Source organism: Xyrauchen texanus, chromosome 43 (genome assembly GCF_025860055.1).
Source record: "Xyrauchen texanus isolate HMW12.3.18 chromosome 43, RBS_HiC_50CHRs, whole genome shotgun sequence".
NCBI classification, from domain to species: domain Eukaryota; kingdom Metazoa; phylum Chordata; class Actinopteri; order Cypriniformes; family Catostomidae; genus Xyrauchen; species Xyrauchen texanus.
The window spans coordinates 18,066,927-18,090,673 of NC_068318.1; the positions used below are offsets into that span (position 1 = coordinate 18,066,927).

The following is a 23,747-nucleotide window of genomic DNA, read 5'->3' on the forward strand; positions in this document are numbered from 1 at the left end:
GGAACAGTATATATATATATATATATATATATATATATATATATATATATATACACACATATACTGTATATACTGTAATTTATTTATTTTCAGTCTGCATTTCTAATTCTGCTCTAGCCTCTTTACTACTTTAGCTTACTTTTGAAATGTGGCATTGCCATACTGCAAATGCTGTTGGCTCTTATGTGATAAATTGCTTGTGATGTTCCTCATTTGTAAGGTGCTTTGGAAAAAGTATCTGATAAATGATTTGATCTAAATGTAATGTATTTATAAATTTGAACAAACCCCCGAACCCTAAGTAATAACATCAGTGCATAACTCTTCCTGAATCATTTGTGCAAATGGACAAGACTGATCTCTCAAATCGTGCTTGTTAAAAAGAAAAGGTTTCTTTCTTCGGTCCCTTAAATTCTACTAACTAGCATCTTCTTTTGTATTCCACTGAAAACAAAAGTCATATGTGTTTGGAACATAATAAGGGGAAAATTATGAATTGCGTTTAACTTTCCAGTCACCCTCCACTGTTTAATGCAATAAAAAGGCTAAACAAAAACAAAACAATTTTGGTTTTCTCTTTTCATATTATTTTAAAACACATAAACAAACAGAAAAATAGAAACACAGACATATTCTTTAGAAAACAACCCAATGAGCTTACTCATCTGAATCTTCTATAAAGCACATTGATGTCTCTCCACTGGAGATACTTGATCAGAGAGTGGTTGAAAACTGGGGCCAGGGGCAATTACACCAGAGTTTCAACTTTCAAACCAGAAGCTCACTGCACTTCATCACGAAAGCCTCAATGGACTAAATCTTTAATGGGCTAGTCTACTGTCAGCGGCACATACTGGAGGACCCTGATGCTTGGACCACACTCAAAGTTGGCTCCCTGAGGCGGTAGATGCAAGATATGAACTTTGAAACTGGATGCTCGATGCAGAGTGAATCATCATTTAGTGAACACAAAATCAATGGCCCTCATTCCAGTCTGTCCATGTAGGCCAGGGATCACGGGGAGCCACACACGTGCTATTGATCAACTCTACTGTACTTGACTGATCAGTAATTTAAAGGCTGCTCACCAGACTGTATAAAAATTGCATATCTGCACATTTTGGTGATAATTAAGAGTCCTTAGTCAGCTAAAGCTTTTTGCCATTTAAAATGCAGTTATTTGCAATACGCTGTTCCTATTTAGTGCCTTATTATAAAGAAATGAAAAAGCATATGGAAATACTGGCACCTTTATGTTGTGCATGTGTAAATCCATTCCTCACTCAATACTATGAATGTGTTCCCTTATTTTCCATTGAATTCAATAGCTTACTGGTAACATCTCTGTATTTTCTTTGACCGACAAATGTGTTCCCTAAACAGATCAATAAACAAATAAGTCAGAGCTTATCCTATATGATGAAATCAATAAAATACTAGGCTGTTGAAGGGTAATCATTTCAACTTGCTTTATAGTACCTCATAGTTTCAGCACTGTCACTGTAGGTGGAATTACGTAATTTCACCTTTAATTAAACTAGTAAGCCTGCCCAAGAGAATCAATGATTAACTACAAGTGTTTGCTCTTAATGGGATAGTTCAACCAAAAATGAAAATTATGTCCTTTTTTATTAACCCTCATGATGTTAGAAAACGATGTTGTTATATTTTACGTGGAATGCAAAAGGAGAAATTCTGGAAAATGTACAAGCTCATCTTTTCCATACAAATTAATTGTGACCATGGTCAAGCTCCAAAAAGGACAAAAAAATCCCCACCTAAAAAGAATCTTAATAGTGCTCCTACAATAGCTTTGCATGAGGAAGAGATCAAAATTTAAGCTGTTATTCACTAACAATTTGATTTGCTCCCCTCATTTGCGCACACGTTTCAATTGAAATATGCTGCCTTTAGACAATTTGCGGCAGATTTGACATCATTGACATCTAATGCCATTTCTTCTGGATTCAAAGAGTACATATAGATTAAAATACAGCACATGAGTCGAATTAATTATTTAATGAGATTTCTAAAGTTTTGACAGCTGTGGTCAAAATGAACTGCTATTGTATGAAAAGAAGAGTATATAAATTTTTACAAATGTTCTTTTATTTTTCACAGGTTTGGTACAACATGGCAATCAATAAACAATTAGGGATGTCCCGATAGCGATACTTGTATCGGGGCCTGGGTAGCTCAACAAGTATTGATGCTGACTACCACCCCTGGAGTCATGAGTTCGAATCCAGGGTGTGCTGAGGGATTCCAGCCAGGTCTCCTAAGCAACCAAATTGGCCGGGTTGCAAGGGAGGGTAGAGTCACATGGGGTAACCTCCTCGTGGTTGTGATTAGTGGTTCCCGCTCTCAATGGGGCATGGGAAGTTGTGCGTGGATCACAGAGAATAGCATGAGCTTCCACATGCTGTGAGTCTCTGCGGTGTTATGCACAATGAGCCACGTGATAAGATGCATGGATTGACTGTCTCTGAAGCAGAGGCAACTGAGACTTTTCCTCCATCACCCGTACTGATATGAGTAACTGTGCCTCCACAAGGACCTAGTAAGCAGCGGGAATTGTGCATACGAAATTGGGGAGAAAAGGGGAGAAAACATTTTTAATGTAAAAAATAAAAGACGAAAGTCATTACGTAAAAATTCAGCCCACAAATTATAATCATGGTATGTCCTAGTGAGATTATGTAACCGCAAAAGCTGCGATTTAATTAGATAAATACATAGTTTGCATATAATACAAATGTGAGTACTTGTGAATGTGTGGAGACAGTTTTGTGCTGACGTCGGCTGCTCATACCATTTAAGGCTCCTCCAAGGCTCATACAGGGAAAACACTGTCATGATCATCGCGCAGAGTGCAAATTCACATTGTAGCATGAGGCACATACGGAGTACACACTTATTTAATTGTTTGTTTATTTGTTCAATCACTTTGAGTCATGTTCCCACTCTTTTCCAGAGTGGGAAGCTGCCGACATAACATCCGAACTCCTTGGTCAAAACGACACAAACACACTACAAAAAATAAAAGGATAAAGTATGACAGAAATATATCACTACTGTAAAGTTATGTAATATTCATTGTAATACTACTACTACTACTACTATAACTACTACTACTACTATAACTACTACTACTACTACTAATAATAACTACTACTACTATAACTACTACTACTACTACTACTACTAATATCTACTACTACTACTACTATAACTACTATAACTACTACTACTAATAACTACTACTACTACTACTAATAATAATAATAATAATAACTACTACTACTATAACTACTACTACTACTACTACTAATATCTACTACTACTATAACTACTAATACTACTATAACTACTACTACTAATAACTACTACTACACTACTATAACTACTACTACTACTACTACTACTACTACTACTACTATAACTACTACTACTATAACTACTACTACTACTAATAATAACTACTACTACTGCTACTACTACTACTACTATTACTACTACTACTACAACTACTACTACTACTACAACTACTACTACTACAACTACTACTACTACTACAACTACTACTACTACTAACTACTACTACTAATACTACTACTATAACTACTACTACTACTACTACTACTACAACTATAACTACTACTACTACTACTACTACTATAACTACTACTACTAATAATAATAATAATAATAATAATATCAGTAGTAATTGTATTATAATTAAGCAGTATTTAACATCTGTGATGCTCTGCTGTGCAGCACTTTATTTGACAAAATATAACTCCAGTGTTGTATTTTGGATTGTGCTGTGAGGTTCTGTATCTAAGCACTTCATTTGATAAAACATAATACAATAATATGCTGAAAATTCATTTGATTAAAGTTTTAATGAATTAATTATTTTAAACAAAATTCGGATGATAAAACTGAAATAAACTGTTGATATGGAATTCATAAATAAAAATAAAAAAACAGGTATTGGACTTGTTATCGGCGAGCAGGGCCACCCATAAGGGAGAAAAAAAGGTGATAGCTTTCAGGCGCCAAGCCACTGAGGGGAGCCCAAGAGAGATAGATCAACACCACCACTAGTGCTACGACGTCCGGAGATCACCCGCCAAAGATCGCGCACTTACATTACACCATATATTACAATTATATTTTTGGGTGAACTATCCCTTTAAGGTGTAGCTAGATCTGTAAAGTAAATGGTACCTCCAGGAAATGCTCTGCTTGTTGCTCTCTGTCCAGTTTCCTTGATGTGGTGGTAATGAGTCCTGAAAAACATTCAGTCACAAAATGGAATAACGTGCAAACTTTCATGACAATTGTGCCATGTAATCAAACTCTTTGAAATACATAAATCAAAGCAGATTAGCTGCAACTATCAGTATAGAGAACCGCTCCATTTTTGACAATGATTAATAACATGTCAGCAAGGGGCATACATTTACACAGCATTGTTTGTTTATTGTGGAAGGAAGAGCAGCTCATGACAGAAAGGGCCTTTGGCGTAAACCCAGCTCACAGATGGCATGTAGTGAACGCACAGGGTTATTTTTCAAACCCCTGATGGCTGTAAATACGCGTTAGGAAGCACTTCTATGCAGAGAGAGCAGCAGAGATTGTGAACAAGAAGACATTCTAGAATATGAATGCTTCATTGAGGCAGAAAACATCTGGATACAAGAGACAAGGCTGAATAACTTAAAGTGGGTCTATATGGGGTTGACAACAATCGGGTTGCTCAGGAAATAGGGTTTAGAAAAGAGTACTTTCTGTACTCATTTATTTGCTATTATGCAGTTATAAACCAGTGTGGATTACTTTCCTTTGTGGAACACAAAATGAGAAATTTTGAAGAATGCACTGGTCACTTTTTCCATGCCATTACAATGGGTGTGGAGCATTCAAGTCTTGAAAAGAATGCAAATGCACCATCAAATTATCGTAAAATGTGTCTATATGACTTGTGTGCTGTATTCCAAGTCTTCTGAAGTAATTCAAAACTTTTGGAAAGAAATAGACAGAAATTTAAGTCTTTATTCACTGCAAACCTTGACGTCCACCCTAGGCCTGGTGTATTCATTATTAAGTATTCATTCAAGTTCCATAGATGAGTAGCGATGTTCTATTTGAGAGCTGTTTTTTTTTTTTACCTTCTCAATCCATTCATTGAAAAGATCTGACTCAAAAGAATGATTTATTCACAAAGGTATCATGTGAGTTCAGAAGACATGGAAAATAGTGCATTAGTCATATTGGCCAATTCTGATGAAATATTTAGGGTAATTTTAGCTCCATAAAACCTCACATCCCTAATGTGTGTCAACGTGATCCAGAGAGACTCAATTAGAGAAATTAGAGGAGCTATGATCTCACAGAGCTGATGGGAGAATGAAACAGAATGGTTGTAAGGAAAGTGTGAGGAATAGATTATCACTGAAAAAGCAATGTAGAAGCCAACTGAAAGATACTGTTTGGAGGGCATATAAAGAAATAAATGTTAAAACAAATGACTTTATTGGGAGGCGAGCTTACTAAACTAATAATCAGACATGCTTTTGTTCACTCTATTTTTAAAGGTTCAGTAATTGTTTGCTTGCTTCCACAAACAGCCCATTTGTTTTTATAAAATAGCTCACAATGCAATTTATCTGAACACTTAGGCTAAGTTAAAGAGACAATGATAAAAAAGAGAGCTAAACTAGCAAAGATTAATCACAGCTGATGATGGCTTATTCCCAGCAGTGTCTTAAGCATAAAAAAGACTCTATAACTGTCACGGTCAGTGTCAGTCTGTGTTTTTGTCTGACAGGATTGTGGCATTATCGTCCAAGGTCTTTTTTTGGTTTGTTTTTTGGGGATTTTTCCCACTATTTCTCCCAATTTGGAATGCCCAATTCCCAATGTGCTTTTAAGTCCCCATGGACGCATAGTGATTTGCCTCAATCTGGGTGGAGGAGGACGAATCTCAGCTGCCTCCGTGTCTGAGACCATCAACCCGTGCATCTTATCACGTGGCTTGTTGAGTGCATTGCCACAGAGACATAGCACGTGTGGAGGCTTCACGCCATCCACCGCGGCATCCACGCTCAACTCACCACGCGCCCCCACTGAGAACAAACCACATTATAGCGACCACAAGGAGGTTACCCCATGTGACTTTACCCTCCCTAGCAATTGGGCCAATTTGGTTGCTTAGGAGACCTGACTGGAGTCACTCAGCACGCCCTTGGATTCGAACTAGCGAACTCCAGGGGTGATAGCCAGCGCCTTTACCACTGAGCAACCCAGGCCCCCTCATCATCCAATGTCTTGTATTTAATTGCCATTCGCTCTGGTCTTTCTTGTTTCATGTCGGAAGCATGGTGTTAGGATCCAGACTTCCTGTCTGGTTCGGTTTCGGTCTGTGTCAGGATCCGGACACTTGTGCTCCATGTCTGTCTGTTATTGATGTGGGTGCATCGCGCTTATGTCATCTTGGCAGCATGCCATCAATATTCTGTCTGTCTCTCGTGAACACGGGAGCACCTTGCGTAGCATTGCGTTGCGTTGTGCACCCGGGTCGTGAGCAGTCTTCATGTTGTGCTGAGGTTTGGTCACTTCTGTCAAAGATGTCGGGTGTGTGTGTGGTTGGACTCTCGCACAAGTGTCTTGATTTTGCCGCCTGTTGCGTGCATCGCGTGGTGTTTGCCTCGCAATGTACACTCAGGTTTCATTTAGTGTGTGAATGTATGACATCGCTTTGTTTGGCATTGCAACACATTCTCTCGTCTTGTTTGGTGGTTGGCATGGGCGTATATTACCTCATTGTCTTGGCGATGTGCGCACATGCTGTTCGGGCGTTTTGTTGTCTTGTGAGAGCACGTGGCTGTTTTGTTTCTGTATTGCTGCATGTCACTCTGTCTTATATCATACCCCGCCTCCTTGTTTGCTTATTATTAGTTTATTTACGTCACCTTTCCCCTGTTAACCCGTTTGATTTCTCTCCCTATTTAAGCCTCCTCGTGTGGGCTGTCTTGTTTAATCTCCAATGTCAGTCGTGTTTCCTCCCAGCTTGGTCCGGTCAGTCCTGTTCCCCAGCCTGGATTGTCTGTTTCCCCTACAGGATAGTTTAAGTTTGTTTTCCCCCTTGAGGGAATTTATATTGGATTTAGCCTTTGTATTTGTTTAAATTGTTTAAAAACCCCTTATTTACTCTGCTTTTGGGTCCAACACTACATTCTCTGACAACATCTGCTATGCGATGGATGGATGGATGGATGGATGGATGGATGGATGGATGGATGGATGGATGGATGGATGGATGGATGGGTCAGCCGCTTTTATTCAAAGTGCATTCATTTTATCAGTACATGCATTCCCTGGGAATCTAACACATGAGCTTCACTGCTAGCATTATGTTAACATACAATATTGTAATTCCCTTACTATTCATCTCTTTTATCATTGTGCTTTTGAGGACTGTAATGGCTTGGTTTATTCTTTGAACACTGAATACTTGTTCTTAGGATTTGGCCTGTTATAGAGTTTATGTTATAGTGATGTACAGTATTGCCTCTCTTAGCTCTCTCAATTTTGTAGAATAAAACATCAGTGCATGCATGCACTATCACTCACATCTCATTATATATATATATTGAGTTAGATGTATTGATCTTAAACCTCTGTATTCCAGTGTAATATGTGGTGCCACATGCTGCCTTGGAAGGAGATTTACAGACAGTAGAATAAAAAGCTTTCCTGCTGGCACCAAACCCTGTTTAATTAATTCACTGACTATGGCTGCATACATAAGCCCATGACTCACCTCTTAAATGACAAGCAGCACCCTGGTGTAATCTGCAGTACAGCATGCACCCAGAAATCTACATGTGTTAACTCTTCACACAAGAATGTCCTGACACCCAGGAAGATTGTGTAGCCTGTGCTGCTGCATTCATTTTGTAGTGCTTATTAATTCCTTTAAGTATTTGAGAAAGCAGTGGAAGTTTGTACAGAGGGATACTGAACATAAAATTGAAAATATCATCAACATAAAAGGTATTTTGCCTTTAATCTGCAAATCCATTTAAAATATATTGTTTCTACAGTATGTTTATAAATGAACAATTTCCAGTAGATTTGCTTGTGACTTGTAGAAAAAAAAGGATTCTGTCATCATTTACTCCCTCATGTCTTTCCAAACCTAACTAATTTTCTTTATTCCATGTAACACCAAAAAAGATGTTTAGCACAATATTCAATCAGCTTTTTTTAATGCAATGAAAGTGAATGGTGACCAAGGTCTGACAAAAAACATTGAAAAAGCATACAAAATCTTTGGTGAGGAAAAGACCAAAATACAGTTCACATATATTAAATACGTTCAATATGTTCACGTATATCGCATATAGGTATATATACGTCTCGCACTAGGTTTGATGTCACTGATGCCAAACGTTACTGGTTCTTGTGTCTTCTAACTGATCTCATTATGCAAAATTGATATATGTGCATATGCATACTGCATAAATTAGATTTGAGAGCTATGGTGGAAAGGAAGATTTTCAGTGAATAAAAACTTAGCTTTCAAGCTGTTCCTCAAACAAAATTATTGGAAGGCATCAGAAGACTTTAAATTTAGCGCATAATTCAAATAAACTACTTTTTAGGTTCTTTTGTGGTGCTCCTAGTAACCATTCACTTTCATTGTATGGAAAGGAGCTACATAATCATCTTACCATCAACTTTTGTAGTTAAAGATAATATAGGTTCAGAACTACATGAGGGTGATTAAATGACATCATTTTCATTTTTGGGTTAACTATCCCTTTAATTTAAGTGTCCAATCAATTTGTGCATTATAATATAATAAATGCTGTATATTACATAAAAAATTACAACATAATCTAAGATTTTAAATGTATGTGTTTCTAAATTGGTAAACCTTCTCACATGGACAACAAACACATGGCAAAACAATCCATCCAGTCATTTACCTGTGTTGGAATCAATGGCAAAGAAGTTCTGAGGATTTCCTGAGGTGATGCGATACACAAGGTGGCTATCTGAGGCGGTAACGTCAGGGTCCTGGGCTTGAATACGGACCACAGACAAATCTTTGGGTGAGTTCTCCATAATGTATGGGTGGTAGACAGGTTCAGACGTCAATGGCGCATTATCATTCACATCTTCTACTTGAATAAACACCTCAATAGAGGCAGTGAGTGGCACCACACCTTGGTCTGTCGCATACACCGTAAGCCAATAGGAATCCTCTGTCTCACAGTTCAGGGTGCCAGTGGTGTAAATCATTCCTGTAAAAACATAACAGAGGAAAAAAAGCACATATAAATTCAATATTGATGACCTATTTGATAAATATATTAATTTCTACTTCACACATTTTGTCAGATTCATCAAGCCCTATCAGTACTTTAGACTGAGTAAGCTGAGAACATTCACATACTCATTTTTCAAGCTAATCGTAACTTGGTTTGTGATCCAACTACATGTCAAAAGTGTCCAGCCCTACCATGAGTCAAACTTTATTAAACTGTAATGTGCCTAACATTTTGAGGAGATTAGAGTCAAGTTGAAAGATTAATGTTTTTTTTAGACACACACTCCCAAACCAAAGTCGGTTCAGCCGAGTGTTTCAATATCAGGGCTGGTCTGGCTTCCCTAAAAGTGTAATTTCTCTTCAGATGTTCTCTGGGGAAATTTACTGAACTTTCAACTATACCAACCAGAGAACAACCTAAAGCAATTTAGAGAACATGCTCTTTTGGAGACTTTTGTTCTCACACAGTACATTGCCTACAAGTCAGTCAATTGTGAAAGATATTAGAGGTATTTAAATGTATCTGCAATAAATTACATTTTGTGGCTATATTTTTCAAATAGAGTATTTTGAAATTTACGGATTGGTCCCATTCACTTACATTGTGAAGTGCCTCACTGTAACCCAGATAAACCTAAATAATTTTTTTGTGCTAATGAACATTATGCCACAAATACTGCTGATTAAACTGAACTTGTATTGAACTCCGGGTTACAAATACAAATATTCTTTTAAAAGCAAGTTCCATTGTTCCAAACCCAGATAGTGATAACATGCTTTCTCCTGGGCAATAATAGTGGAAATGTTCAACAACTTCTTTGCAGCCAAGGCTTTAAAGTATACAGTGCCTCCGGAAAGTATTCACAGCACTTAATTTTTTCCACATTTTGTTGTTACAGCCTTATTCCAAAATTGATTAAATTCATAATTTTCCTCAAAATTCTACAAACAATACCCAATAATGACACCGTGAAAGAAGTTTGTTTGAAATCTTTGCAAATTTATAAAAAATAAAAAAACTTATCTTATGTATCACACGTACATAAGTATTCACAGCCTTTGCCATGACACTCAAAATTGAGCTCAGGTGCATCCTGTTTCCACTGATCATCCTTGAGATGTTTCTACAACTTGATTTGAGTCCACCTGTGGTAAATTCAGTTGATTGGACATGATTTGGAAAGGCCCACACCTGTCTAAAGGTCCCACAGTTAACAGTGCATGTCAGAGCACAAACCAAGCCATGAAGTCCAAGGAATTGCCTGTAGACCTCCGAGACAGGATTGTATCGAGGCACAGATCGGGGGAAGGGTACAGAAAAATGTCTGCAGCATTGAAGGTCCCAATGAGCACAGTGGCCTCCATCATCTGTAAATGGAAGACGCTTGGAATCACCAGGACTCTTCCTAGAGCTGGCCGACCCGGCCAAACTGAGCGATCGGGAGAGAAGGGCCTTAGTCAGGGAGGTGACCAAAAACCCGATGGTCAATCTGACAGAGCTCCAGTTTCTCTGTGGAGAGAGGAGAACCTTCCAGAAGAACAACCATCTCTATAGCACTCCACCAATCAGGCCTGTATGGTAGAGTGGCCAGACGGAAGCCACTCCTCAGTAAAAGGCACATGACAGCCCGCCTGGAGTTCGCCAAAAATCACCTGAAGGACTCTCAGACCATGAGAAACAAAATTCTCTGGTCTGATGAAACAAAGATTGAACTCTTTGGCCTGAATGGCAAGCATCATATCTGGAGGAAACCAGGCACCGCTCATCACCTGGAAATGGCTGTGCACCGATGCTCCCCATCCAACCTGATGGAGCTTGAGAGGTCCTGCAAAGAAGAATGGGAGAAACTGGCCAAAAATAGGTGTGCCAAGCTTGTAGCATCATACACAAAAAGACTTGAGGCTGTAATTGGTGCCAAAGGTGCTTCGACAAAGTATTGAGCAAAGGCTGTGAATACTTATGTACAAGTGATCTTTTTTTTTATATATATATTTTTTATTTTTATACATTTGCAAAGATTTTAAACAAACTTCTTTCACATTCTCATTATAGGGTATTGTTTGTAGAATTTTGAGGAGAATTATGAATTTAATCAATTTTGGAATAAGGCTGTAACATAACAAAATGTGGAAAAAGTGAAGTGCTGTGAATACTTTCCGGATGCACTGTATATGTCTATACAGAAACTGACTTTCAAACACAATCCTATTCTTAGAAATATGCACTGGAGTAAGAAATGTGACAACTAGCTACAGTTTTCGCTGCATTATACTTTACATAACATAACTACATGATTTAGTTTTTAAGGAAAAAAGCCAATCTAGGGACCTGAAATTCAAATTAGCTTGTGCTATAATTTCTATGTACAATGCATCTTTTTAGATTTTGAACTGAAATCATGTTTTTGTACAGTTCCTATATAATAAACCATTAACTAAAAAAATTAAGTAATGGTTTTTGTAATAGATTGTTTACACTTTAGGTGTAATGCAGTCGCACTTTGCAGGGCACTTTAAGCTGGTGGTGCCCAATCCAAACTGACATCTTGGACATACCACTAACTTTAGACAGGCTGGGCATCCCACCGGAGGGTACGAAAGCAACAGCTCCTCACAGAGACAGTATGACCTTTAGGGCTTCAGCAAAGCGCATCTAATCATTCCTGACCACAGTGCTGCCTCTGTCATTCTGTGATTAGGAGCGATTCGACACTGCATCCCAGCCACATGTAAATACAATCATATATGGGAACGGGGTGTTACTGACAGAATGACTCTCTTAGAAGATTTTGTGTCGATCGGTCAACCATGGCACACAGCAAAAGCACTCAGCCGTGAAACAATTCACCTGAGGGCACTACGACCCACACGACCACAAGAAGTAAAAAAAGAAGAGTACTAACAAAAAAATTCAGGCCTCTGATTTTTACTAAAACCTTAAAAGCATTGAGAAGAGGGATTAAGATGCCAAAGGGGACAAAGACACAAAAGAGAATTGATGAAAAACAAACAGGGACATCAGAAGCTGACCAAAGGGGTGCTCAGAGATCTAACGCAGAATGACATCTTGCAAGAGGGAAATTTGCTGGATTCACAATACTTTCAAAAAGGGGACAAAATTTCCTTTTTGCCACATCTGCCAAAGGCGGGTGAATTGAGAAACTGTAATGGCAATTAATATTTTATACTGGCCATGAAACTGTATTTAAAATTGTTTTTTTTAAAAAAAATCCTTTCACCTGTAACAAAAACTGAAGAAAATTGTCATTTTGTTTATAACATGTTGGTTTTAGAAAATTCCACATATTTGGTTATTGCCCACACCAATCAGTTTAAGTTTGAAATATCTTTTTTCAGTTTCTCAAAGTCATAATCTTCCAAAGTATACGGTTAAGCAGAGCATTTTTTAAAAGTCTCAGTTTTCAGCGGAAGCAAAATGGCATTTTAGTGTGGAGAGGCATAAATGTAGTGAAATTAATGCATATTTAAATAAAATTTTATTAGTTTGGACGTGGCCTTACAATTCAACTTAAAGTACATTTTAGCTAGTTTCATATAAAGTTATCAGACAGTTTTATTTACTCACCAAAGCCAAATTTTTTCTCAAGTTGGTGCTTGATAAATCTTAATTTCATACCTTGCCTTAAAACAAAATAACTTCTCTTTATTTAACTTTTTATTCGTTTTTAATAACTTTTTATTTAACTTGAAGGGTCAGGAAGAAAGAACTGAGAAAAACGCACACAAAATAGATGGAGCAGAGAATCATTGCCTTAATAGGTAATACTCAACTCAACTAAACTCAATTTTATTTGCAGAACACTTTCAAAAACCGCACTGGGTACCAAAGTGCTGTAGATGGAGTTACAAAAAATAAAATCACATACATACTGCTTAAGAATACAAGCATTTAAAACCACCAAAGACAGGATTAGAGAAATTTACATAGTACAATTTATAAGGCAATTAATTAAAAGCTAGGGGAAATAAATACATTTTTAAGGCCCCCTGGAAAGACACTAGAGACGGAGATGATTTCATGGGCAAATGAAGCTCGTTCCAACGTTTAGGGGCTGCCACCGCAAAAGCTCAATCATCTTGAGTTTTAAGGTGAGATCGAGGGACCGACAGACACAGCTGATTACCAGAGCGGAGAGACCTTGAAGGTTGATGCAAACTTATTAAATCAGAGATGTACTCTGGTGATAGACCATGGGGAGCCTTAAATACATATAGAAACACTTTGTACTGGATTCTGTATTGGATCGGTAACCAATGTAGGGAAATCAATACTGGGGTAATATGGTCTCTTTTCCTGGTTCCAGTTAAAAGCCTAGCAGTTGAATTCTGGACAAGCTGCAGGCAAGAGAGAGAGGCATGACTCACACCCAGATACAAAGCATTACAATAGTCCAAGCGAGAAGAAACAAAGGCATGCACAACCTTCTCCAAATCATCAGAAGAGAGGAAGCACTTCAAATTTGCTATAGATCTAAGATAAAAAAGGTTATTTTTAACAAAAGCATTTATTTGCTGATCAAACTTGAGCTCAGTGTCAAAAATAACACCCAGGTTTTTCCACATAGGAAAGTTTTTTTCCCTGGAAGCAGTGACAAGTTTCTATCTAAATTTACCCCACATCCCCTTTGACCAAAAATAATAAACTCTGACTTATCCTCGTCTAATTGGAGAAAGTTGTTTGCCAACCAACATTTCACATCAGCCATGCATTTATACAGAGACTCAAAAGAGGGTTGCTTCCCATGTTTAATAGGACAGTAAAGTTGAGAGTCATCAGCATACAAATGGAAGTGTATGCCATGCTTATCAAAGATCTTTCCTAATGGAAGCATGTAGAGGGAGAATAAAACAGGTCCCAAAATGGAGCCCTGAGGAACCCCACACAAAAAGGAACAACTGATGAACAGTTCTCGAAACAGACTGAAATTGTTCTACCTTTGAGTTATGAAGAGACCCAATCCAAGGTTAACACCTGAATACCAACCTGGTCTCTTCCATCGATGAGAATGTCATGATCGACTGTATCAAAAGCGGCACTAAGATCCAGCAGCAGAAGAGCAACAGGACTATCAGAATCCACCCCAATAAAATATAATTTAAAACTCTCAACAGAGCCGACTCTGTACTATGACCAGCTCTGAAACCTGACTGAAATTTATCTAGCAAAATATTGCTAGCTAAAAATGCATTTAATTGTGCAAGCACCATCTTCAATAATATTTTTGACAAAGGATAATTTTGATATAGGTCGAAATATGTTAATCTTAGACGAATCAGGATTTGCTTTCTTAAGAAGACCATGAAGCAGCTGGGAACAATACCAGTGGTCAGGCTACTGTTGACAATCATCAACATGCTTGGACCAATTGAGTCCACCATCTCCTTAAACAAAGCGAATGGAATAACATCACAAGAAGAACCAGAAGGCTTCATATGTGCAATTATGTGTTTGAGTTGAGACAGGGACACATGTACAGAACATGTCAACAGATTTTGCGGAACAGAATAGGTAATAGGATCATTACTAACAGGTAAGGTCCGTGAGCGTATACCAGCAATTTTAACAGTAAAAAATGTAAAAACTGCTCACATGTGTCCATGGAAGGGGAGATGGAGGTAAGGGCAACTGGATGAAGACAGAAGACTTTAGAATTATGACAGTTCTTTGAAATGATATTAGAAAAATAGCTTGATCTGGCTAATTTAACTGCTCTTTGAAATGTATTCAAACAGTCTCTAAAAATGTCATAGGAAACTTGTAATAAAATTGTTAGCCACTTTCGCTCAGCCTTCCTGCACTCCTGTCTAAGAGCACGGGTATTACTATTCATCCAGGGCTGAGCCTTGACTTATTTCTTCATCATTTTTAACGTAGCCACAATGTCAGAACATGACGAGCCTTATGTCTTATGATCTGAGAACACAGTGTCAGCAATTTGCACATTGCTAATGGATAAACCAAGAGAAAAAAACAGATCAAGTGTATGACCACATATATGTGTAGAGCCAGCAACACTCTGAAATAAACTAAATTAATCTAATAAATTAACGAACTCTTTGACCAGTGGTCTCGAAGGACAACACAAGTGAATATTAAAATCCCCCAAAATTAAAATGTTATCTGAGCAAGGAATAATAACAGATAAAAGATCTGAGAACTCATTTATAAAATCTTTGTGACATGATGGAGGTCTGTAGATGAGAGCACATAGCACAGATTTCAATGAGTTCAGCATAATCAAATGAGCTTCAAATGTACAAAATGCCTCAGTAGACAGAAGCCTGCATTTAAACTTGTTTTTAAAATTAACTGCAAGGCCCCCACCGCTACCGACAGCCCGAGGGAGCTAAAGTAGCTACAGTCGGGAGGTGAAAGTTCTGAAAGAGGAGCCATGTCACCATTGCTGAGCCAAGTCTCAGTAACAAAAAGAAAATCCAATTCATGAGAGAGATAAAGATTGTTCAGAATAAAGGATTTATTCGAGAGAGATCATGCATTGATCAAAGTCATTGTCACTGAGATAGAGTCAGACGAATGATGAGAAGTACCATATGTATTTACCGACCTACCGCTACCCAGGGAACGTAGATTGAAGCGGAATGAAATCGGATGAAAACGGAAATACAGGCACCTAGAATGAACCCTTCAAAGTCGGCAGTACTTCAACACCATCCAGCACTGAGGCCACAGAGCAGGAGAAAGTAATCCTCTGAGACTTCTTCGACCTCACTAAGCGTACAGCCCTCTTGCGATGCTTCCTTCGGCATTTCCTCCGCAAGCACATACACCCAGGCAGGTGGCAGAGTTGTGTCAGTGTGACTGGCACTGCATGGGAAGTGAGATGCCAGTCACACTGACACAAGTCTGCCAACAATCAGTTACCTCCGTTCGAAAATGTAAAAGAGCCAAACGATCATAGACCAGAACAGAGCAAAGCGTGTGAGAAATAAAGGCAATAATAAAGATAGAAAGTAGAATTCAAACAGATAAGAGGATAAGTCACGATGGCCATGACTGCAAGCCGGTAAACAACCTGGCGCCATCATTCCATTGAGTACAAGTGAATACCAATACAAGTTAAATACAGTTAAAAGTCCTTAAATCATTGTGAGTGTACCACTTTCATGTAGCTTAAGTGTGTTTGATGGATGGAAAGGTTCCCTAATTAGTTGTTTCTCCTGCTTTTAAGCATGCTAGATTTTTTATACTGCAATAAGAGTAAGTTGGGGTGCAATTCAGCCTGAAATCCAGCCAGACTCTTACATACACATCTTGCAACCCTGTAAATACAGGAAATTTAGTTTGTCCACTGAACAAGATAATTATTTAACCTCTGTGCAGGAACAAAATGTTAACTGATGTCATCATATCACATTACATGCCCCCATCATGTTCGAAACCCTTTTAGCCAAATTGCTGTTAATTTGTAGGTCACATAATTAACTAATGCTCACACTAAGGACAGTGCTCTGCTTCTATACATCCATACATTGATAAGCTACATCAGTCAAGTCTTACATGAATCAGAAAAATGGCATAAACGAATTAAACAAGGCTTCAATGCTGTCTAGGACTCTACAGACTAGACATGTTTTCTGCAAAGTTTTGATTCTAAGATTCAAGCTTTGATGCTGAGGTTGTTTTGATGAAGGGATAAGCCCGGAATCCCACAGGTTCTAATGCCGAGGATCAGAACATTTCACAAAACACAAGGCCTGTCCCTGCTTTAATTAATGAGACACCGATTTCTACAAAGTGTCTGATTTTGTAAAGCATTTGAACATGAAAAAATTATTTCCTGGTGCAAAAAGGACTAGAGAAATGCAAATGATTAAGGCTTTTGACATGCTGTGATCTACTTTCAGTTGATTGTGAATCGCAAGCCACTGATTTAATACAGAGCACCAAATGCATCTGCCACTTTTGCTTTACAAATCATGGCTTTTAACATTTATCAGCATTCATGAATGTCAACTAACAGGTGCATATGATAAACATTAAGGACTCCTCACGGTGCTAGAAAGCACAATTTCAGTGCAAATCTTAAAAGGATGACTGTGTTCTAAGGTATGCAACATCACAAAGAGGCACCAATTATCCTCTGAAAACTCACAAATTACATAAAATAACAATATCAAAAAGTTATTAAATTTAGTTGATTTTCAAACATGTAACAGGAATTGTGTTACATGAATTCTGAAACACCCTAACATTCAGCATTTGGTGCCACCATTTTAATTTAATATTCACTGGAAAATATACACTGTATATAGTTCACATTTTAAGATGTAATCGATCAAATATTCATATTCAAAAAATCCACCACATCCGTCATGTCAACATAAATCATGTCCTTGTCCTTTTTATTCAGCTCCAAATCTACATCTTTGTTCTGGCGAATGAGAGAGAGAGAGTTTCCTTTAAATTACATAAAGGCATCAAAAGAAAAACCCTTGATATCTTCCCTGAATTACAATGAAAGTTCAAGAAGTCTGTGAGATGAAGTGGGCTGCAGTAAAGACCCAAATCCTCCAAAAATATGCTACCGTTCAAAAAGCTGAAAGGAATACATCATTGGTGTTCAGTGTGTGCGATGTGCAATGCAAGATGTGTTTTGCGCAGGTGTTTGAGAGATTTTGACATAAAGGACTTAACCTGACTCTGGAGAAAAAGAGGCCAAATCTCAGAGGCAAATTAGAGCTGAACTTCTTTCTCGACAGGCATCTGAGCGCGAGTGCTCTCTGATTTATTTCCTAAAGTGTGGTTAGGAATACCAATGTCTCCTCAAAGCAGAAGAGTGCTCTGCCGATAAGGCCTTCATAAATCCCACCAGATTTTTTTGTTCACTATTGCATTTGAGCAGAGAGATTTCCTATATCAAAATCACTCAAAATATACAGAACTTCAACCCCAACACATCTAAACTGGGGCCCAGGATCAAGAGGATTTGATTTCATCTCGTTTCCGAGAATAATGCATGAACTGCCCACTTTCAATCATCTGAAAAGCCTAGTGACAATGACAAGGACTCAGAACACACCACTCAACATGGCAGCTAAATGGATGTTGGTAGGCGGATGCGTAGTGGGAATGCAGAGCCATTGCCACTGTCCTTACTTGTCCCAGAGGTTTTACTTAGATGAAAGACTACTCTGGTACTCATGTCTCCGTCCCTAACTTGTCTTTTGCTGCTAGTAGTGTATTCAATTCTCTATGGAAAATCCATGCTCATTTGAGGCTCTGGCACAACCAGGCACAACTCGCTTAGTTTAAACAGGGGTCTGATTAACAGACTCAGCCTAATTAGCTGACATGTGAATGGAGGACCACAGTTTCATCCCACTGCCCCGTTGTATTTCCCTAATCAATAGTCATTAGCTGTAATTAATAGTGAAGCTGGCACTCGGCAGGAAGTCAGCGAAGTAACTGAGCATTTTTTTTAGCTGTTTCTTTTTCATTTTCTGTTGGATGAGCCTCAAATATAACATTTTGAAAAACTGTGAAAATCACAGAAAGAACACTGCTTCAAACTACACAGAGGTTAAGTCTTGCCTTTCTAGGTCAGTGATCTGCTCTACTGTGGCAATTTCAGAGGCAATTGTGAACACAGCACAAATACGTTGCCAAGACAAATAATGTCGCAGTGACCTTTTAATACCATTCAGTCAGCACACTGCTGTACAAGTGTTGGGGCATAATTTCAGTTTTTTGTTTGATTGTTTGAGTCAAAGATATCAAGTTTTCTCAGTTACACCAACACACAAAATAGGGTTGACCTGAACAAAATGTTCATAAAAATGTCAAAATAGTTATATTTGATAATATGATAAAGTTTTTTTTATTTTATTTACTTCAAAGCCCTAAAGGTGTCCTCCCTTTTTTTCACACAGCAAAATGGCTACTTACAGGTTGGTTGCACTTCATGAATTTGATTTGGTGCCCAAAAATGTATAATAATAATATTTAAAAATATTTTTTCCAATGCTTATTTTTTCAAGAAATAATAATAAAAGATTATTCTGCATTACTCATGCTAACATTTTGGTTTTCAGCTTTTAATGAGACTTTGAGAATTATTTATTTTATTACTCTTTGTTTTTTAGAACTCACTAATTGAGAACAGGTTCAAAATAGAAGAGGTGTATTCAAGTGGTTGTGTGGTGTGAATTAGATTTATTATGTATATTTGAATAATTTAATGGATCTGGACAAAAAAAAGAACACTAAAAATGTATGTCACTGATCCACAAACAAAAGTCTCAAAGACAGTTTAAAATATGATATACCTGTTTCTTCATCAATGGCAAACCTTTCTTGACCACTTCTAGCTTTAATGGAGTATCTGATGACACCATCTTTGCCCTTGTCGTTATCCACAGAAGTCACTTGGAGCACACTTGTTCCGTGATGACAGTTTTCCTTTACTGTCCCCCTCACTGCGAATTCTGTGAAGTATGGCTCATTGAGGTTCTCATTAACATCGATGACTTCCACTTCTAGATAAGACTCAGAGCGAAGCTTGTCTGGAAAACCCAAATCCTCTGCAACCACAGAGAGATTATAGAATGGTTGCTTCTCATAGTCCAGGTCCTTGGCCACCTTAATAGCTCCACTTTCAGCTTGGATCTTAAATGTTCCATTGAAGTCATTGGGAAGGGAGTATCTCACCCATCCACCAGATCCAATATCAGGGTCTTGTGTTTGCATCCAAGCTATAACAGTACCAACAGGAAGGTCTTCCAACAAACGGCAACTGTAGCTCTTGGGAATAAATGTGGGGGCACAGTCATTTACATCCTCGAGGTAGACTCTAAGAGTTGTCTCTGAGAACATCTGATTCCCTTGTTCCGCCTTATCTCTGGCTTGAATTTTGAGGGTGATATCCGAGATGGACTCCCTGTCTAATTGACTCAAGACATAAACAGAACCGGTTTTGCTGTCAATGGTAAACAGAGGGGTGTTTGTTAACAAGGTGTATGAGATTTCACCGTTCTGTCCGAGATCATCATCTAAGGCCGTGACATTGATAACTTCAGTGCCGATAGGAGCGTTCTCTGGTACAACAGCTGTATAGCTCTCTCTGGAGAATTTTGGGCTGTTATCATTCACATCATCAATGTTAACTGTCAACAATCTCCAACTAGATCTCTGTGGAAGGCCCAAGTCATATATTGTTATGTTAAGAAGGTACCGGTCTGATCTTTCACGGTTCAATGGCTGATAGATGTAAATTAGGCCACTTTCCAAGTCAATATTGAAACGCTCATCAATGTTCCCATCTGATATGGTATGCAGGACGCGACCATTGAAGCCTGTGTCGCCATCATTTGTGTTCACTTGAAGGACACTGGCTCTCACGGGAATGTCTTCACGGACTACAATATCTGAGGGAAAGGATTCAAACTGTGGTGCCTGTCTATTGACAGAGAACAGATCTGTGTAGCCTTCCTCCACTTTGGATTTGCTAACAGCAGAGGCTTTTTTGAGAAGTTTCACCGCTAACTTCTGTGCAACTTTCGTGTCTTGACAAATGAAACTCCTTGGTGGCGTTCTACCTCTCTCTAATGATATATTTACAAAAGTGGGTTCAGAGAGCAGCTCACCATCTGATGCAGTGATTTGTAAGCTGAATTGATCCTTCTTTATACTCATCCCAGTGAGGGGCCTTCTTAATGACAACATCCCTGAGTCAGGGTTGAGATGAAAGACATCTTGTTCATTTCCAGACAGAATTTTATAATTAACCAACCCCAGCTCATCTATATCAATGGCAGACATGGTAACAAGTGTCTGCCCTACAGGAAAATCTTGTCCTATCGTACCTTTGCACAGCACACGCTCAAAAAGGGGTTGGTTGTCATTAACGTTCAACACATTTACTGTGACATTGACTTCACTTTCTCGTCTGTAAGGTGAACCCCAGTCAGAAGCTCGGACTGCAAACGTGTATGTCTCCAAAGATGATTCAAAATCCAGTTCCTTAGATGTTCTCAGCTCTCCTGTCCTTTGGTTGATGACAAAAGGAAGGGGCTGAAGGCTGGCTATGCTGTAAGTTATGCATCCATTCTCACCTTTATCATCATCCACAGCCATTAATCTCAGAATTACAGTGCCAACAGGCATGCTCTCATTGACGAACACTTCATAAGATGTGCTGGTAAATATCGGGGTGTTGTCATTAGCATCCTCAACAGTGATTTGTACTTTTGCAGTCATGCCACTTACTGTCTCGATCACCTCGAGTTCAAAGAGCTCCTGGTTTAATGAGGTAAACTGTTGCGCTGTTGAGATGACACCAGTCAATTGATTAATGATGAAATAAATAGAATCTGAGGTCAGACTTAGTCTGTAGCTGACGGTCGGCGGTCTCGGAGAAATCCTTACAGTCTCTATTATGGACCCTGGTGGTGCAATTTCATTAAATGTGGCTTTGTAAAGCTCCTTTTCAAAACTCACCTGCACAGAATGGGGTTTTTTCACAAAGAGCTGAATGGTCTGAGGATTGGAGAGCCTTGGTGGTAAGCCTCTGTCTCTGGCTTGAAAAGTGAGATTGCAACCATATGGAATTTTATCCCAGTTGACTAGTTCAGACATCTTCAGCTTGTACTCATTTCCAAGCGGTGCTCTGTCAAGGACAAACTGCTCCTGTGGGTCACCTGCGATGATTTCAACCCACTCAATTTCTCCATTAAGTCCCTCGTCCAAATCTTCAACGGTAACAACAGCATAAACAGGCTCTTTTTCAGATATTAAAGGGAAAAGTTCAATCACCTTCAGTGTTGGTGCATATTCATTGATACGCACAACAGTGATCACTAGTTTGGCTGTGCTGCTTATGCCATTGTTCCCATAAACCTTCATTCCACGATCAACTGCTAAAACATCAAGATCAAATCTGCTGGTCTTGTCTGCGTTGGGCCTGCCTGTAAGAGATATCACCCCACTGGTTGGGTGGACAGCAAACTCCTCCACATCTTCTCTGAAAAAATAGTAAAACTCTCCATTGGAGCCAATGTCTGCATCGGTGGCCGTCACCTGAGCAACACTTGCCCCAAATGGAGTACTTTCTGGAACACTAATGCTATAAGAAGTTGGGGAGAACAATGGTCGGAGGTCGTTCATGTCCATGACTAGCACACTGACTCTCACGGAAGCCTCCAGCCCACCTTTGCTAGTAGCTCTCACTGTTAATGGATAATTATTCTGCACTTCTCGATTCAGGATGGCAGCACTATCACCATTAGTCCGTATGCGGAGAAAACAAAAGTCTCCCAAAATGAATTCCTCAGCCTGAAACAGCCCTTCATCATCTCCAGATTCAATGGAATACTTGATGTCCCAAGAACCCAACTTAGACAGCACAATCCCCATTTTAACCTCACTCCTAATGTACGTCCGGGCTGCAGAGTTCTCATAAATGGTGGCATTGTACATGGAGCTGGTGAACTGAAAGAAGGAGGACCCTGGCTCCTGCTGTTGCCCCCAACAGTGAACCAGGTGGAGAAGAAATAAGGAGAAACTGGTTAGATGGATCCTCATACTGCCCCCAGGGCAGCCGTTTAGAGCCATGCCATCATCCAGTCACCCTGCAAATGAGAGATATATGCTGTAAACCATTTCAATGCATGGCATTCATCTGACAAAGACATAACCTACCTCTCAAATAAATGTGATGGGAGTTAATTATTCAGTAGCCCTTGTTTTGGATTAAACTGTCAAAACAAATAAAAATAATAATACCTGTCTGACCCTGTGTATAATGGGCTCAGTAATTCCTTTTCAAAAAACATTGGCACGCCAGTTATGGATGATAATCTCACAGGATTGATAACAGCATGAAAAGCACAAATGCAGGTTAATTATCAAAGACCTAATTTTGACATAAACTTCAACTGTTACAGCAAGATTTGATACAATAGTCTTGAGAGTGAACATTCGACTAAATATGAATTGACACTTAGTCTACAGTTTTTATGGTTTTCTGACATTACTTATTTGACGGTGTGCTGCATTTTGAGAGTAAAAACTTGCCATTGTCAAATAAACACCTATTCTCTTCATTAAATGTGTATGTGCATTAGTCTCCGTTAATGATGCGATTCTAATCAAAGGAAACTTCCGATGGCGCCATGATGTTGTGTTCCAGATCTTACAGACAACTAACAATAACTCGTTCTCTCATTATTAGTAGGTCAAAAATATATGAATGACTTCTTACCTCTGGCTTAATGAGAAGAAAATCCCTGCGCAGCAGATATCCAAAAAAACGCTCACTGAACCAACATGCTTTAGCCTACTTGTTTGCCATACAGCACTATGATGCTCTCAGAGTTGACTGACTGTAATCAGTGCAGCGCGCACCGCCTACAGCACGCTCAC

General features: G+C 38.7%; 1 protein-coding gene across 1 annotated transcript in view; it reads right to left on the reverse strand.

Moving 5' to 3' along the window:
• Nucleotides 1–22,937, reverse strand: part of LOC127635910 (protocadherin Fat 3-like) — a 68,917-nt gene extending 45,980 nt beyond the window's left edge. Inside the window, 3 exon segments of the mRNA XM_052116198.1 lie at nucleotides 4,234–4,295; nucleotides 9,003–9,320; nucleotides 19,655–22,937. Of these exon segments, the coding sequence (XP_051972158.1) occupies nucleotides 4,234–4,295; nucleotides 9,003–9,320; nucleotides 19,655–22,937 (3,663 nt within the window).
• Nucleotides 22,938–23,747: the final 810 nt, after the last annotated feature.